Source organism: Nasonia vitripennis, chromosome 4 (assembly GCF_009193385.2).
Source record: "Nasonia vitripennis strain AsymCx chromosome 4, Nvit_psr_1.1, whole genome shotgun sequence".
In the NCBI taxonomy this organism is placed as follows: Eukaryota; Metazoa; Arthropoda; class Insecta; order Hymenoptera; family Pteromalidae; genus Nasonia; species Nasonia vitripennis.
Genome location: NC_045760.1, coordinates 17,383,313 through 17,401,393, shown reverse-complemented (window position 1 = coordinate 17,401,393; position 18,081 = coordinate 17,383,313). Strand labels below are relative to the sequence as shown.

Genomic DNA, 18,081 nt, shown 5'->3' with positions numbered 1-18,081 from the left:
CATTTTTCTTTTCTTTTTTTATTTTAGCGCTTCTCATATAGAACGTATGTACAACCAGACGATAAGTTCACGGTACACGCGCATGGCTTCTATATACATATGCTCAGCGACGGATTGCAAATTACTGCATGCGCGACGGGGCGGCGCAACGCTGCGTCACCGTCGCCGTCGTCGTCGTCAAATAATTAATATTCATTACGTATTAACGAAGCCATCGTATAAATTACGAGCAGACAGCGTCAACTGCGAGGGAGAGAGAAAGCAAGAGAACGCCGCCGAGAAAAGACTTGGGTTGGTAATGGGAGAAATGCCCGAACGGTTAGTTTGAAGTTGCGCGTGTTGCCGAGAGATGTAGCAGCATGTATGTCTTTGCGCTGCTACTCTCATTTCGTTACTATACCTGTATAAGATCTCTTGATTACACTGTATACACTTTGTAGTTTCCAAATGACGAATCAAATTTTTTAGCGATGATCCTCAAGTTCATAGTTTTAATACATTATATAACTAGGATAGCTAATCAATTTTTTAAGAGATGTTTTTAAGCGGATTATGGCATTTTGTAAACTGCAAATATCATCATCATCATATTTGGAAGAAGTATAACGAGCTTATATGAATATGTCCGTCATCTGTCACGTGTAGCACATTAAATATCTGTCAAGATTAACCAATACGATGTTGACAAAATAATAATTAATAATGGGTTCGTTAACTATACCTGTATTATTAATGTTAGCAAAAGCGTTGTGTTATAACATTATTTAAAAAATTGAATTCTGAAAATTGATGTATAAATTATTATTTGATTAATATGAAAAATCTGTAAGCTATATACGGACCGGTCATAACGCGCAAACTTCATAATCTCGTTTTCCCCAATTCAATCAAAAAGTTTTATCATCTTACGCAGGCGAGTCGTATCAAGGTCTACCCCTGTATTAACAGAAGGAGCAACTGTATATGTATAAAGAATCGAGCGTAATAAAAAGTTTCGAGTGGATCGCGGAACAGCATATGCACTAAGGCTCCATCGCAGCAGCGTCTTTCCATCTCTCTCTTTTCTGCGGCACAGTCAAGACACGACTATTTCATTTTTGATGCCATAAAGAGGCCGTTTTATCGCTGCGTTTAAGGGTTATTGTACAATAAAAGTGGCATTATTATCAGTTAGACCGCGCGGGCGCGCGTAAAGGGGGAGAACAGCAGCAAAAGGAGCTGGAAAGAAGAAGAAGCTGCTGTTGCTGCTGCCACACGGGGAACATCGAAAAGGAGGCCGAGGTCGCGAGAGAAGCACGATTGCCGCACGGCGGACTTTATGACTCGTAAAAGCTCGCAAGACGCCTCACCTCCTCAAGATATACGCTGTGCAAGCGCGTGACACGCATCGTTCCATCCGTTCTCGTCGCTGTCAGTCTTATCCACCCAAAGACTTTCTCTATATACATATATCTGAGCATCATCGGGTCTTTCTTCAACCATCGATCTTTTCGAGGATTTCATTGGTGATGCTTGAATTTTGAATAAATAGGTCTAATTCTTACGAAAATCAAAACTGATATATGAGATCTGCGAATTTTCAAATTGAACATCCGAGTACGTAATTAAGTATGGGTAATAATTTGAGAGAAAAATGCAATAAAAAGTACCAACAGTAAATTATATACATGCGCATGTTCAAATAATAATAATAAAAATATTTATTTAAAAAGTATTTCCTTAACTGGCACGATAATTTATGCATAAGTATAAACAATATTAAGAATAAGCGAAAAATTTTACAATAATTATGCATCCGTTTATTTCCTTACACGAATTTAACAAATATTATCAACTTCGAGACTGGTTTAGTTCACAGACGTACTTCGGGTCGTAAACATGTTTCCTAAACTTTTGTTTATAACATTATTCCTGATTATAGTTTGTGGAACACTGAATATTTCCACACTTGAAGTAAGAACTTCAAAAATATTTAATTAAAATATGTAATTTAAATTGCAAAGTATAATTGATGTTTCATTAATTTCTTTCAGCTTAAAATTACAGATGCTAAATTAGATTATCTTAATGGGAATTATATAGATAAAAATACGTATGCAGCAGGCCTTATTGATGTGAACAGTACTTATGCTAGACTACCTCTTTTTTGGGAAGTACTGACATCTTTTCCAATGGACGCTACAGTGAGTTTGTAAATAAATCTTTCATCAAAAGAAAAATGTTTCTACTTATTAGCCTGTTATTTGTTAATATCGCAGCTTGAGACAAGGATTGTTCGTTATAATAGTCCGCAAGATAAGAGGGGATCGTCTTTTAATGTTAAAATAGAAATTTGCAACATACATGGACGACTGTATCAATATTTACCGCCGTTTTTAATAGATTTAACTAAAGCTGGTCAGTGTGTACAACCGGTGAGTTTGAACATTAATCAGTTCCAAAATACATGGTTCTAATAACAATTTGACAAGCATTGTTTTTATTCAGGGTAACTACAGTTTTTACGATGCTGGACAACTTCAATTTAACAAATTCTTGAGTTCACGCGATCTCGACGGAGCTTACAGATTTAACACAATCAATTACATAGCGTCTCCGAGCACATACATTAAAAAAATTGAAATAGCATCAAAACCGGTATAATGTGTGTACTCAATGTCTCTTGCATGTTTGTTTAACCCATTCAAACAATTAATTAAATAAACTGCCTGTTTCAAAATGCTTTATACGATTTCGAATTAATTTTACGGAGTGTTTTTCGACCAAATACAACAAGCTATTATTCTTACGTCAATATGCTATACGTACAGACGTGTTAAGAAAATAGTTAGTGCGCAATTAAACGATTGCACTTAAGTATCCTCATTAACAGCTGAAGGTCTGTTCGAGACCATAATATGCGATGTACGCAGAGTCAGTGATAACGTTAGTCAAGGAGAGTAGCCTAGCAATACCGTCGCGAGTATAAACTTCCTTTTAGATCGCGACGGAAGTTCATTGTAAATCTTGGCGACATGTGCTCCGCGTGGCGCTTGTATCCAGCGCGATAGCGAGGAGAGATACTCCCGTGTGTTCTCAAATATTTAGATTAGTCCGTGATTTTCCCACAGTGTTTACGCGCAAGAGGCGCTGCTGCGACGCCGGTGAGCAGCAGCGAGTCGCTAACGAGGTCGGACTTCCGTGTAGATGGTAGCAGTTACCGAAATTGACTTTCCTGCGATAAGTAAGCGTGGGAGATAGATATAGTATCGTTTTCGTTTGCAGTGATGCCATACAGTATACACCTGTGCATGCCAACGACGACTTATCGGGTTAACGCACTTTTGAGGTAAACTTCGAGGGTCGCATTTTGAAAACCAAACGATAAATCTCGTTGCGAGTTTCTATACCGGCTGTACCTATCGGCAACGTGCGCCAGCCGTCAATCGCATCGCGCGCTGTGTCGCTATATACACAAGTCCGAGCCAATCACGGCGGAGCCGCTCTCACGCCGGAAACCGGAAGCTAAGAAATGTCGTTCGGTAGGACGCCCCTCTTTTTTCACTTTTTTCGCTTCCCCCTTCTCCCTTTCTCTCTCTCTCTCTCTCTCTCTCTCTCTCTCTCCCTCCTTCATGCTCTATCTCACTCGCACACGCGCATATACAGTACCTACGTATAGCAGCTAACATCGCCGCGGTGCTGTGGGGGTGTACGTGGGCAGACGGAGAGGCAAGGGGCGAAGTGAGAGAGGATATTGAGAGCGAGCGCCGCCGCCGTCGTCGCGCACTGGACATAATTTCCGCCCGACGAGATCGGAATTGCTAATGACGTCACACTACCGCCTTCGTATCATTCGTGTCGCGCTGCGAGCTCGAAGCTAGACGCTGCGTTCTGTTACTGCTGCAGACTGCCTGTAATACTTATGCTGTCGCTTGACTATATATTGACTATAATATTATAATGTCGCCAAGAGAAATGTTTCTGCGTGTATCGGGTGTGCCTTCTTGATCTTGCCTGACACTCGCTGTTAGCGATGCGCCGCTGTGAAACGTATTTGACAAAAAACATTGGAAGCCACTTGATCAAGTAGACACGTGCGACGTGCAAATATTAGCAAGAAAGCTCTTTTATATTACTCGGCCCGACACGAGGCTGCGTACAGCGAATCTTACGCGTCCTTTTCGGCCGTGAAACGCGCGGAATTCCTTCCTGAATTCAATTGAAACGACAGTGTCTCACCCCATCGCGTTCTCGCGCACTGTCACATATACGCGGGGGTGGCCGCGCGAAAGCGACGACGGCATGGGATGAGGTTTTTCATTAGCCGTTCTCTCTCTCTCTCTCTCTCTCTCTCTCTCTCTCTCTCGCTCTTTCTCTCGCCGCGAGCAAACGAACGCATTCCATGTCGGACGGCTCGCGGACATTTTTAATTACCGACCGGAGGCCGGCGCGCCGCGGCACTGTATCAGCTGCCAAATATTTCCGGACGACGTGTCATCGAATTTTCTCGTGCGCCCACGTGCCTACACACTGCACGCACCGGATATACGAGGGGAGGATGGAGTAGCTTCTGGTTCTCATTTTATTCAACGCTCACTTTTGAGTCGGCTTGGTTTGGCGTTTATGATTATTTAGATGGTGCATGAAACTATTTATTCTCTCGATATACTCCAAAGCATTTCTCACGAGTTATCTTGTACACACCTATAGCATAAGAGCACTCACAACAGTTCCTCTTTTTTTCGAGCACGAGGGGCAAGTGAAAATTGCGAGAGCGTTTTAGCGGCTATACTCTCACGGGAAACTGGCACGCATCGTATACCTATATATCCGGGGAGTATCGCGAACGGGCGGTAGCTGCAGAGGCACTTTTGTGTTCGCGGAACCGGGTTACAGTGCCATCCAACGCCGTTGACAGGTCGAGCGCGCGCAAGCTCGCGATGTCTTCGCTTCGAGAAGCGACGTTTGCCATTTTTTCGGATAGCAACCCCGCGCGATCCCTCCAATAAGTGAATCGAGTGTGCCGCCGTGCCGGGACTTGAGATTTTCAAGGTCGATTCTTACTCCCCCTTGGAATCTCGTCGTCGATAAACGTACTTTGTTGACGAAGCAAGCTTCGGATGCGAAAATTAAGCTCGCGTAGTGGCAAGGCTTATCTGAAACGCTTCGGCGAGGTAGAATAACAAACCGTTCCGAATGAAAAGCACTGAGCAATGTTTTTACGACAATCAAGATGTTGAAAACTCCTCGTCGGCTGTTGGAAACTTTTGCTCGCTCGCTGACGCGTAACCGCAGTCGGGAGTAAGGGCGCACAGAGGGCGATCGGGAAACTTGCAGAGAAAGCTGCGCAGAGGGCCGCCTTCCGTCGAAAATACTTAAAAAGCGATAAAAAGCGAGAGCGCGGGCGCAAACATCCTAAATTTCGGCGAGTCGCATGGGCTCTCGCTCTCCTATCCTTGCACGCTGGTTTCCTAATGGCTCGGTCCAGCAGTAGCGCACAGTCAGAGTGGGTGGAAGCTCTCGTGCAGCAGCACTCAGACGATGCGGTTTCGTGGCTGGACTTTTGCGAGAGCTGGAGAAGAAGGGCGCCGGCCGGCGTCACGCCGAGTGAAGACGGACGTCGCGACGCTGCCATAAATCCCGGGCTTAGAGCCCCGGGTCTGGGAGAGAGAGAGAGAGAGAGAGAGAGAGAGAGAGAGAGAGAGAGAGAGAGAGAGAGAGACAGAGAGAGAGAGAGAGAGAGAGAGAGAGAACGGCGAGAGCGACGAAGAAGAGTCCGCGCGCGGAGGCCAGCGCTTGCAAGTGCGGACTAACTGCGGCCGACTAACTTTGCGCGCACCCGGCGACAAGTTTGATTACAACGAGCGAGAGCCCGGCCGACTCTGTGCTCCGCGCGTCTCGTGTTCCCGTCTCTTTTGTGTCTCTGCTCGAGAGAGTGCAAGAGCTAAGGGGGCCGGACTGTACAGTGGATTCGCGGATAGCTACGTGTGTCCGTCTTTGCATCGCCGACTGCGCCTGATCGATCCTTCATTTTTCGAACGTTACTCTCTGTGAAATATGTCTCGATAATAAAAGGAATTGATTTACCAGCTGTAAACAAATCGTTCGCTGTTCGGTAACTAGTATCAAAATCCGTCTTCCGTGCAGCCACGCAGAGCTAAGTGGATTTGCTCGCGCGACTTTTCTCTCCGTCGGTCTCGCAAGAGATCTCATGACAAGCGATAATTTTGCGTCTTTCGCAATGAAAACATGCTTTATTGCTCTGACTACCGGATACGCGTCGACTGCGAGAAAAGAAGTCGAATGCGCGATCATGACGGATGGTCAACAAATTGGTAGTAACGGCAACACGTTTCGCTCCTTAGACAGGCGGTTCAGCTGCGCGGAATATCCATATAGCCATTATGTTCCAAACGTACGGTCGAGTGTAAAAATTATCGTTCCCGAATTCAATCGCAGTCCAATGTCTCAGTCATTCCTCTTATCCCGCTGGAGAACGATCAATCGTGATAACCTCTTAAAATTCAACCGATCGTCGCGGATCGAGCTAATCCCGCTCTGAGCTCGACTCGCTCCTCATCTCGCACGGCTTCTCCGGCGAGAAAATGAGCTTTCCTCGCGCTCTCAGCGCAGAGAAGCAGCTCCGAACGGAGAGCGTTATCATCGGCGGCAGGGAGAAGGAGGGCTTAATGGGCCGAGAGATTCTCGCGTATTTCAGGCCCTTACCTTTCACTGGCGCAAAGGTAGCCTCCACAGGAGCCTCTCTCTCGCACGCTCGCTCTGCTCGCGGGCGCGCTTATCCGAAGGTATATGCGCCGCCTCGCCTGCTCGCACCCAAGTATCCGGACTTATGATGGAAACAATTTAGGGGCTTTAGCCGCCTCGCGCACATGTACACACGTACACAGTGCGAGGTCTGTGTGAGAAAAGGTGGAGACTGCAAGGAGCAGGAGGTGGAGGCCGAGACTAAGCCGCAATAAGTCGAGGGATGAGTGCGAGATGTGGCCGAATCGTAGCTCGCATACTGATACCGAGAGCGAGCTGCGTCCTTCCTCGCCTCCCGGCTCTCTTGGGCCACCTTGGCCCACGAAATGCCATATTGCTGAGAAAAAGAGAGAGAGAGAGAGATAGAATGTATGGCTCTCGGAGATATTCGCTCTGGAAAAATTGCGCCTGGAAAATTCTTCGCGAGTTCGTGCTGCTTTCGATAAGCCAAACATTGTTTTATATTTATTTCGGAAAAAAACTCGAGCGACGAATTTCCGCAAATGGAAAACGTGCCCGCGTCCAACGAAAAATAAGAAGCTATACAGTTTTATATATATGTATATAATACGAGCCGCGTCCAGCCGCACGGTAGCGGCAGCGCCGTAGCAACTCTCCGGTAGCCTCTTAGCTACGACTGATTACGTATTTACACACGGTATACTATACCTATAGGCCGAACGGAAGAGAAAATTCGCTAGCTGACTGGTTCCGCGGCTCTCCGCCACTATACCGCGCGACAGCGGCGGCTGTGCGACCGTTTGAATTATGCATGGACACGGCTTGCCTACAACGTGTATTGTTTGCCGTATGTACATATAGCCTGAGAGTCTGATTTTCGAGATCTCTCGCTGTGAGCGATCCCACGCTTCTCTGTGTGTACCGTCTCTCTGCGGTGTGTGCGCGTTGCGGCGGCATGAGCTGCGGTATACGCACGAAAATACGCGAATGCGGAATGACGAAGGTACTCTGTTCGTCTGTGCCTTAGTCTGGTTATTTAAAGAAAGTTTTCCTGGCCGATGCAGTCCGAGATTCGCGTATTTCGCCGTTAGTTGGCATTTCGCTTCCGTGGGATTGAAAATTTTAAAAAGGTCTCCTACTACTTTGTGCTTAAAGTTTATTCATTTTTTTTTCGTAGGAATTGTTCGAGGAAAATGCGACCGAGCCAGGTGGAATTGGAACCTCGCGGCATCAGAGCTTGAAAAAGAACGTAAACCAGGCTGAAATAGTCGAAAAAAAAGGAATTTACGATTGAAGAAGCCAGAGACGCGTTGCGCTAAACGGAAATAGGCAAAACGGAATACACAAGGGATGAACAAAAGAAAGAGTGCGGAGCCCGGGAAGCGAAGAAACGGAAAATATATATAATAGCGAGCGAAGAGAGACAAAGTGAGAGAGAGAGAGAGAGAGAGAGGGAGAGAGAGTGAGAGAGAGTGCGCAGAAGCTAGCGAACTGGTGGCGGAGAAAGAAAGAAAGAGAGTTGCTGACTGTAGGGATGCCACCCTAATTACCTCAGGGCTCGCCAAAAAAAGAGGAGGCAAGTGGAAGGGGGAGAAAAAACGAATTAAAGAAAAGAATGAGGTGGGCTGGGGGTGAGCTGCTCCTGACAGCTAGCTAATCGGGGTGTTTAAGAGTCTACACTGATCGCCGCTGCCTCGTTAAAACGGGGCAGTTTAAGAGCATGGGAGAGAGCGAGAGAAGGAGAGAGAGAGAGAGAGAGAGAAGCAGAGACAGGGGAAGAGGAGATATACGTAAAGGGCGACGGGGTCGCCTTATTTTTTCCTGGTGTGATAATGGGCTTGAAAGGATGAAGGAGGAAAGCGAAAAAGCATGTCAAACGGCTTGGACGTGGCACATGATTTAATGCCGCTTTTTATACTTCCATATAGTTTTTATAAATATGTATGACGCTGACAGAACCGAAAGTCTCATGTGCGGATGGTGTATAGCTATGCGATTTTTGTGATTACCATTTGACTACATAGTAAAATTATGCTCGTCCAAAGGAACATCACTGAGCGTCGCGCGTGACTTTCTTCATTTTCTCACAAAATCATTTCAGCGTACCTCTATGTGTATAGTGCTGTACAATAAATAAAAGCATTTCCATTTCCGGTTCTTCGTTATCTCTCATCCGTCTCCGGTGGCACCTACTCAAGATCGCCTCTCAGCGACGATCTCGATAATTTATTTATTTAGATTGCGGACGCAAGAGCGAGAGAAAAAGTAATCAAGGCCGCGCTAATGGGCAGACGCCGTCGTTGCCGCCCAACGCGACGAGCGGAAATGAAAACTTTTTTCCTGCTTGCCCTCTCTCTCTCTCACTCTCTCTCTCTCTCTCTTACTCGCAGCGCGGCTTTCTTTTTCCTCTCGGCCGTCGTCTGTGCTTCGCCCTTTGTACTTTTTTTCTACCCTCGGCCTTCTATAATTACCCTGTTCGTATAGCTGGTCTTTTTCTCGCTCTTCCTCTCTTTACGTAAAAATAAATAAGTATTAATAATAGCATTTGATCAGAGGATAATGCAGCAACGTGACAACACATCAAGCAATTATAGTATGAGCAGTCCGAACAGCCATGCCCAACAGAGGGCAGTTTTGCATTGTTAGCGCACTGCTATGTGCACGCGAATATAGTGGTGCCGGGAATAATAGGAAACTGCTTATGCGCCACCTATGTTCGCAAGCTCGATATCAGAAAGGCTGCATCTACAACTGATTTCGCATATACCGCTACTCTGGATAACCTTCGCGATGTAATTCTGTAGAAACAACTAAAATATAACTAATATAGATTCTCTATTGATCAGAGTAGTTGTAATGCGTCTAATCATAGGTACGGTAGAACGCGTTCAATTCTTACTCTCTCTCTCTCTCTTCCCAGACAACCGCCGAAGCGTTCGGACGATCGCCAACACTCATAGTGTAATTGAGTCGCAAATTCATTAAAGACAATATATTATTAAGAGATTGTGAGTGACTTTATTTTACTTGGCTTCGCACACCTGCTTCCGTACCTAAAGCATCAATCAGGTTATGGGCCCAGCCCCATTCAAAGAACTCCGAAAAAGTTTTCTTTGCCGTGATATGTGCGAAACCGAGGTCGAACAGTGCCAGCTATAAACATAGCGAATTACGCAACATTACAGTTAGAGTGCAGAATTTGAAAATGGCGAGTCGCAGTTCAAACGGTACGTACCAACTCATCGACAAATTAGTTGGCTGTGAAAATTATAGACAGTGGGCAGTAGCCATGAGGGCTTACTTGGAAGTCGAAGATCTATGGGACACCAGAAGGCACCCTGTCTACAGATCCGAAGAAGATGCAGAAAACGCGTGGGCGCATAATTCTTGCAGTGGAACCCGAAGTATACGCGTACATCGAAAATACGACATCACCGCAAGAGGTCTGGAATGAGTTGGCAAAAACTTATGATGATAAGGGACTGACCAGAAAAGTATCGCTTCTACAAGCAGCTACCACGACTAGACTGGAAAATTGCAGATCTATGGAAGAGTACGTATCAAATATTATTTCAGCTACTAAAAAGCTCAGCGCAATTGGCACAAAATTGCCAGAAGATTTAGTGGGTGCGCTTTTGCTGTCGGATTTACCGTCATCATATCAGCCTATGATAATGGCGCTTGGAAGCTCCGGAGCAGAAATAACGGCCGATTTGGTCAAAAACAAATTATTAGAAGAAAACCAAAATAGCGTCCGTGAAAGCGACTCCGAAACGCGCGGACTTTACAGTGTAGACTCCAAAAGACAAGGTGTTATAACTGTAATCAGTATGGTCACTTGGCGAATAGATGTACAGTCCAGAATCGCAAATCCCAAGAAGCTTGCACAGTAGCTACATCAGCTGACTAGAGCGAATGTGAGGACACTGTGTGTGCGCTCTTGACCACGCTAACCATGCGTGATACTCACTCAGCCGTCGTCGACACCGTTCTTGCCGATGCTGAAGCCCAAACAACGATACCTGTGGAGACGTTATTTGTAGTGGATCTAGTGAGTAATGCTAACAAATCAGAATGGATTTTAGACTCCGGCGCGTCAATCCACATGTGTTGCAGTGACGCGCATATGTCTAACGTGCGAAAACCAAAGACTGCTACAGTTACAGCAACTAACAAAGCTAAGGCGCCAGTAAAAGCAGAGGGTGAATTGGTCTTACAGTATTATGATGATAACAAATACTCCAAAGTGCGTCTTGAGAATGTGCTTTGCGTACCTGACATAACATCAAATCTGATATCAGTCAGTGCCCTAGTCAAGAAAGGATTTTGTTCAGAGAACGTGAATAGGGTGCGCGTAAATAAAAAGCTTGTGTTTGAAAAGTATTATAGGTTTATTGAAATAAAAAGGAGTAAAGCCCTGGTAGAAATCCAAATATTTTTAATGGCCAAAAAACTAGGAACTAGCTATGAAAAATAGATAGGACTGTGTACATTTTTCATATCCAGGAAATGTCGTGTATTTATCTATGAATTATGGAAACATAATTTAATGATATGTACGTTGCCGTATAATCCACAAAATTGTCAGTTCATAGATGGTTCATAGATTTGACAAACAAGAGAATTTATATAAGTACGGTACTATTTCTTAGCTAGTAGCTAGTCAGTAAATTATTACAATTTACATGATTTGGGGTTTGATTATTTACAATAAAAAGTATTATATTTTTATGAAATCATCAAATGACTATATGATTTTGTTTATGTTATCACTAAATGTTTATATGACTGGGTTTTATTTACAATACGGTGTAAAACAAAAAAATATACATTTAAAAAAGCCCGCGCTCTATTTAGTGGACAGGAAATAGTCTGCTAGTATCAGCTTGACTATAGGTAGAATCATAACCTCTCAAATCGACTCCGAAATGCGTGAGGCTGCTCCAAAACATAGAGTAACCGCTGTAACAATTTGTTGATTATTTATAATATTATTAACAATGAGTAAGTGTAGAAGCACCAGGCGCGTACGTAAGCATCGTTTAAATCATCTAATGAAAAAAACATTAGATGCAAATCTTGATGATTCGTTAGACTTTCTGTTTGATAATGTGACTGTGAATGTGCCAAGTCATTCCTCTACTTCAGCAGAAAATCAAGAAGTATCATCAAATGATTTTAGTAATTCATTTCATGATTGCAATATCAGTCATGATCTGCATGAGGATGTTGATCTTGATGTGAGTGTAAGGTGTAGTGACAACGAATTAAGTGACAACGTAATGAGTAGTGATTATGAATGGGATGAATTAGTCGATCATGAAGATTTTGCTGCTGTTAACGATGAGAATTATGAATCTGATGCTGATGCTGATAATGAAGATGCTAGATGTGATGGAAACAGATTGATGAAGTTCCAGAAGTTCATGAATTACGAATCTGGGCTGTCGAGTCGAGATGCCCTGCAATACATCTGGATAAGTTATTAAAAATCTTGAAAAAAAGACTTATCCCGCAAATACCACAGTGTTCAAAAACTTTGTTGTTCACTTCAGCTGCGCAATACAAAATTAATAAAATGTTGGATGCGGATGGATTGCAAGCAGAATTTTCTTACTTAGGAGTTGAAAAAGGACTTCAAGCGTGCATTAATCCTGCATTACATGAAGATAAAATAATTGAACTTGATTTTAATATTGATGGTGTGAAGATAAAAAAATCAAGCCCTAAAACTATGTGGCCTATTCTGTGTAAAGTGTATTACAAGCCGTTACCAAAAATTTATAAGCCTTTTGCAATATCAGTGTTTTATGGTAATGGAAAACCTAAGAACAACTTTGAATTTTTTAAACCTTTTGTGCGTGAGGTGAATAATCTTTTGCTGAATGGAGTCTCTATTAAATCACATCAATTTAGAATCGTCATAAGAAGTTTGATCTGTGATACACCTGCAAGATCACAAGTAAAAGGTACTAAGTCACACGCAAGTTTTAACGGTTGTGAAAGATGTGATGTGGTTGCTCATAAAACTGATGGTGTGACAGTGTATACAGAATATGGACAAAAAAGAACGAATGCAGATTTCAGAGCTTTCAGTGACGTGGATCATCATAATGAAGCATCTCCTCTACTTGCCATTGTACCAGAAATAAATTTTATTGATCAGTTTATTCTGGATTCAATGCATTTATTATATTTAGGTGCAATGTTACGGTTATTTGAGAACTGGATGACTGGAGATCTCAATGTGAAACTAAGTGCTACACAAAAAAGTGAATTGAACCGTCGCACATCAAAGTTAAAAGAAGATATACCAAGAGAATTTGCTAGAAAGATGAGGTCAACCAATTATTATGACAAATATAAAGCTGTTGAACACAGATTTTTTGTCTTGTATTGCGGGCCAATTGTTTTAAAGAAGCTTCTAAATCAAGATTTGTATAATCACTTCTTACTCTTTCATGTGGCTTGTCGTATGTTATCAAGCAAGAGAGCAGTGTCTTTTATTCGTTTATCAAGAGACTATTTAACAAAGTTTGTGGAAGATGCGAAAGCATTGTATGGGCCAACATTTGTTTCTTTAAATATTCACAATCTATCTCACCTAGCAGACGACGTGGAGAACATGCAGTGTAATTTAAATGACATTTCAGCTTTCCCTTATGAAAGTGAATTAGGTAAAATAAAAAACATTTTACTATCTCCCAACAGGACAATAGCTCAGTATTGTCGACGTGTTCATGAGGAGAGAGAAATACTTGATCAAGTGGCGTGCTTACCGAAAGAAGTAGTTATTCTTAAAAAATATAAGGAAAATATTACATGCTTGAATAATAAACAACAGTTTTTCAGTACAAAACATCCAGACAATTCAGCATTACTGGAAAATGGAGATGTTGTACAAATAGTGAAGATGATTTCAAAAGAGGACAAAATTTTTCTAACAGTTAAAAAGTATAGAATTAAAAAACCAGTGTATACACAGCCTTGTGAGTCTTCCATGCTGAATATATGTGAAATAGAAAGTGAGACTGCGCATCCTAATTTGAAAATTGTACAACTTGAAAAAGTTTTATGTAAATTAGTCAAGATATCAGTGAATTATTCTCCAGAGGATAGAGAACGGAGCTTTATGGTACCACTGCTCCACTAAAGAACATATAACCTTTTCAACAAATGTAAGTAAAATAATAAAGATAAAAGTATTGTAATTACACAATATTTTAATTACTTGGTTATTTTTATTTTTTTTTATTTGAACTTATTTTAAACAAAAATAAAACTTTTTCAAATTACATTTAAACTTAACCTTAAAAAATTAATTCTAATGAGTATATTTTTGATCAAATCGAAATTTATAAATTTTTTATAAAATTTTATGTAAAAATTATTGTAAAAAATAATGTTATATTATTAACAAAAGATTTGTTTACCTTTGTTTATTGCAGTCTAAATATGGGTTATCTATTTTCTGTACAGAAAATGGAAACAAAAAGATCGTTTTCCGCGAAATTCAAACCATGAAAAATGGTCAAGAAATAGATATGGGATGACTATCAATGATTTTCCATTAGAACTTGTTGGACTTTGAAAGAAGATTGACATCTGTAATCGGGACGAGAGAAATTGTTTATTGTAACAGGTATGAACTATGAAATTTTTATTTACTTATTTGCTGGCAAGGTAAATTTACTTTATGATCAATTTCTGTGTGTATGTACAAGTTAATTTTGTTAAATTTTCATACAAATTCTCGAGTCTAGTTGTTTAGAGGTTAGGTTAGCTGTAAATAATGGGTGTCAATAAAGAGATTTTATTTATACTTGTTAATATATAAAAACTATACACACATCTTATTCCTGATTTGGTTTTATTGTTATAGTGCGATGGCCACTTCATCATTGGAGGAGCTTTACCCGTATCATGTTGTGGAGTTTATTCATCCTGGAAAGAAGCCTAAAGTACGCAATGTGGATGTTGTGGCATCAAAGTGGATCATTGTTGATGACAAAAAGAAGAAACTTTTTGTCAAGTACCCACCACCACCGTACACAAGTACTACTCGCAATGAGTTGGACGCAGCCTTGAATCACTTATCGGATGCTCCAAGTTTATGGCAAACTTATACTATTCACCTAAAAGGAAAAGCGAGTATGTGTACACTATATAGATAAACCAACTTTTAATATTTTATCGCAAGCAAGGAATAAATAATTAATTATTTATCTTTCATTATAGGAAATCTAAAAGAAGCTTTCATAAAATTGAATTTGTTGAAGGATGAAGAAACAGCTTATACGATGGATTCGAATGACAGTTGTGCAGAAGTTGAGAAGAAAGGTACAGAACTGTTACGCCAACATAGACTACGAAAAGAAGCTTTTTCATTTATGTCTGCCTTGTCAGAGTCTCCTCCATCCAGCCAAATTAATGAGAAAGGTAACTGTTATTAAATTGAATAACCATCATACTATGCCCAGTAAATTTTTGTTTCTCCAACTTGCTCATGTGAATTTCATTCAAATTTTTAATTTTGTATTATTAGCAGGTCAACTCCAACAATCTACAAGTATGTTGGAAATGCACAAAACACCTATTTTAAAAATCCTTAAGAGTAACCATTCTCTTAATAAAACTACACAGCCTTCTACAGGAATTAGTAACAGTACAAGAATTACAAACACTAAAGCTAAAGGCAAAGAAAATCATTCTGATTCATCTGAATCACCAAAGGGTAAGCTGAACAATACTATTTTACACCATTTTAGTTGTGACTCTATTTATATGACTAATGGGCTTATTTCTATTATAGCTATTCAAGAACAAAGAAATCCTCGTACATATCAAAATAAAGGAATTCGCACTGGGATTCCGTTGATGAATAATGACACTTCTTCACCGAATGAAACTGGATCTGGTACTTCTGTATCAAAAGTGAGTGCATCATCACCCGAGGCTCTGGTGGATGAAAATACTGCACCGATACAAGATTCATTGGAAGACCTTCGTACAGAAAATGTTGATCTGCATAGAGGATCAAAGCAATCGACTGAAACAAATATTGGCTCACCGAACATTCCTGACAATCTTCAACAAACTTCTGATTCAGCCCAGAGAAACGTTAAAGTTAGTCTTTATCAAATGCTACTAGGTAATACTTACTTTATTAGTTGTTTGTTTTTATTGAAATTTATGTATTTTTCTTCATTATAATTATAATTGTAATTATTTCAGATCAATTGAAAAATATAAGAAGTGATATTTCAGATATGAAGAACGATGTTAAACAAATGAAAAGTGACATTGAAACTCTAAAAAATGCTCTGATAAAAAATAAAATAATTGGTGCAAAAGATTTTGTTGGAACTATCCAGCAGCTCTGTAATAAATTTAAGTTCAAAATACCGTTTGAAACTGTAGAAGAATTTGAGGATTTCAACATTAAATTGAAACAAGACGAAGCGTTACACGAAGCAGTGGTAAGACAACAATTTTGGATGGAAATTTGATGATAATTATTATTATATGTAAATTCTTATATTTTTGTGTAGTCTACTGTGCTACAAACTGGTCTGGATCCTACTTTAGTCATGTCGAGATCCATTGTGAATATGTTAAAATTATTCTTAACAAAGACAGTAGCTGCTCAATATGTAGCCGTAAAAATCAGAAAGGATAAAAAAGTCATGAAAAATACCCCTTTTTTTCAGTGTATTGAAGGTATCACTATTCAGTATATTGAATGATACTGCGTTCACAACAATATACACTAAATTAAATATTTATTTACTTTTCAGGCCTTATCAAAGAACGACGTTTGATATACAACATGGATACACCAGATAAAGACGTGATAAGTGCTCTGAGCGCTGTTTTGAGCAATTCTGGAAGCTGGTATACATCAAGAAAATCTGATACCTCGAGTACTTCGTCAAAGAGACCTAGACAAAAATCTAGGAAAAATAAAATGCCAAAAGAGAATGAAGAAAGTGACAGCTTGACTGATTCCGATCATGAATCACATGAGACTGGTGGCGTCTTCTCAAAACATCAAAAATCTTATGAGAAAGTAGATGATGAGAGCAGTGTAGCATCACAAGATTCCGAAAATAACGACGAGCCAGCATTCAAAAGGTCACGATTCTCATTTCCATTAAACGTACCTAATAATACCTTGAATGACGATGGCCAGTCATCGCCGATAATTGAAGTGGATCGAAGTCTTTTACAAGAGAAAAATCCACTAGTCGATCTAGGAATTGACCATACTGATCCTCTTTTTTCTACTGCTGGGATAGACATTTACAAAGATTCACTTTACGAAGATGAATTTGATGAAAATTATTTATTTCAAAAGTAAAATTTTGTACTACTGTTTAAAGGTTCAAATTGATAGTATGGATTTATAATTTCATTGCTTTTGTAGTTTTATATAATGTTTATAAAAACTTACCTCTAGGCCACGTTTTGATAAATAAAGAATCATAATTTATGTAAATTTAAGAATTATAATTTATTATTATTGTAAGTTATATTAATCAAGTTATTATGAAGTGTTAACAGTAACTATCACTATTCGTCTCACTGATACAAAAAATACAAAATTATAGTGTTGTTAACACTTCATAATAATTTGATTAATATAACTTGCAAATCTCCTGCAACTAAAATACAGTGTGTATGTGTGTGTGTGTGTGTGTATATATATATATATATATATATATATATATATATATATATATATATATATATGTACAGCGCGTATTCCATTCCAAAACATGCCTAATAACTATTCATTTCATAGTAATGAAATATCCAAAAAAAAGATATTACTTGGACACTTATCCTAATATATTAAAACTAGCAATTTTCTACCTTGTTTTTATGGTCTTTTTAAATTTACGTTTGTCTGTATCTAACTTTACTGTCTAAGAAATAGTTATGAAATATCTATGAATACTGTACCTAAATAATGGGTAAAAAAGGTGTTAAAAAGCGTTTCATCGGGGGTTAAGAACTGACTACTGACGCTGGCTTGTTCATAGCTTGCACAAGAGTGCACTTGGTAGTAAATGGCGAGAAAATGAAATGGATTTCTACCAGGGAGGGAGATGTTACTCGCTTGAGCGCTAGGCCAGACCTGAGCGCGATAGGGACGCCGTGCTATGCGCGGTGGTGTCGTTACCCCCACTCTTACACTAGAGTCTTGATAGACTGATCGGTCTACAGTCGGTAGTGTAGAACCGATCGATATACATTATATATATATATATATATATATATATATATATATATATATATATATATATATATATATATATATATATATCGAAACACGAGAATATACTTAATCCTAACACCCCCACTATTTGAGTG

The 18,081-nt window shown here is 40.2% G+C and overlaps 2 protein-coding genes across 3 annotated transcripts; both read left to right on the top strand.

The window, feature by feature from the left end:
• The first annotated feature begins 1,827 nt into the window (after positions 1–1,827).
• On the top strand, positions 1,828–2,726 carry LOC100117399. The gene is made up of 4 exons (XM_001601602.5): positions 1,828–1,953; positions 2,034–2,183; positions 2,259–2,414; positions 2,488–2,726. Exons 1-4 carry the CDS (start codon positions 1,879–1,881, stop codon positions 2,641–2,643), a joined length of 537 nt encoding a protein of 178 aa, XP_001601652.1. The 5' UTR covers positions 1,828–1,878; the 3' UTR covers positions 2,644–2,726.
• An 11,503-nt stretch (positions 2,727–14,229) lies between these two features.
• On the top strand, positions 14,230–17,177 carry LOC100678523. Of its 2 annotated transcripts, none has more exons than XM_003426200.4 (8): positions 14,230–14,347; positions 14,588–14,856; positions 14,944–15,144; positions 15,254–15,439; positions 15,518–15,856; positions 15,940–16,184; positions 16,257–16,425; positions 16,503–17,177. In XM_003426200.4, exons 2-8 carry the CDS (start codon positions 14,592–14,594, stop codon positions 17,063–17,065), a joined length of 1,968 nt encoding a protein of 655 aa, XP_003426248.2. In that variant the 5' UTR covers positions 14,230–14,347; positions 14,588–14,591; the 3' UTR covers positions 17,066–17,177. The 2 variants fall into 2 exon arrangements, with proteins under 2 accessions (XP_003426248.2, XP_008205886.2); XM_008207664.3 differs by having other exon boundaries at positions 15,251–15,439.
• Positions 17,178–18,081: the final 904 nt, after the last annotated feature.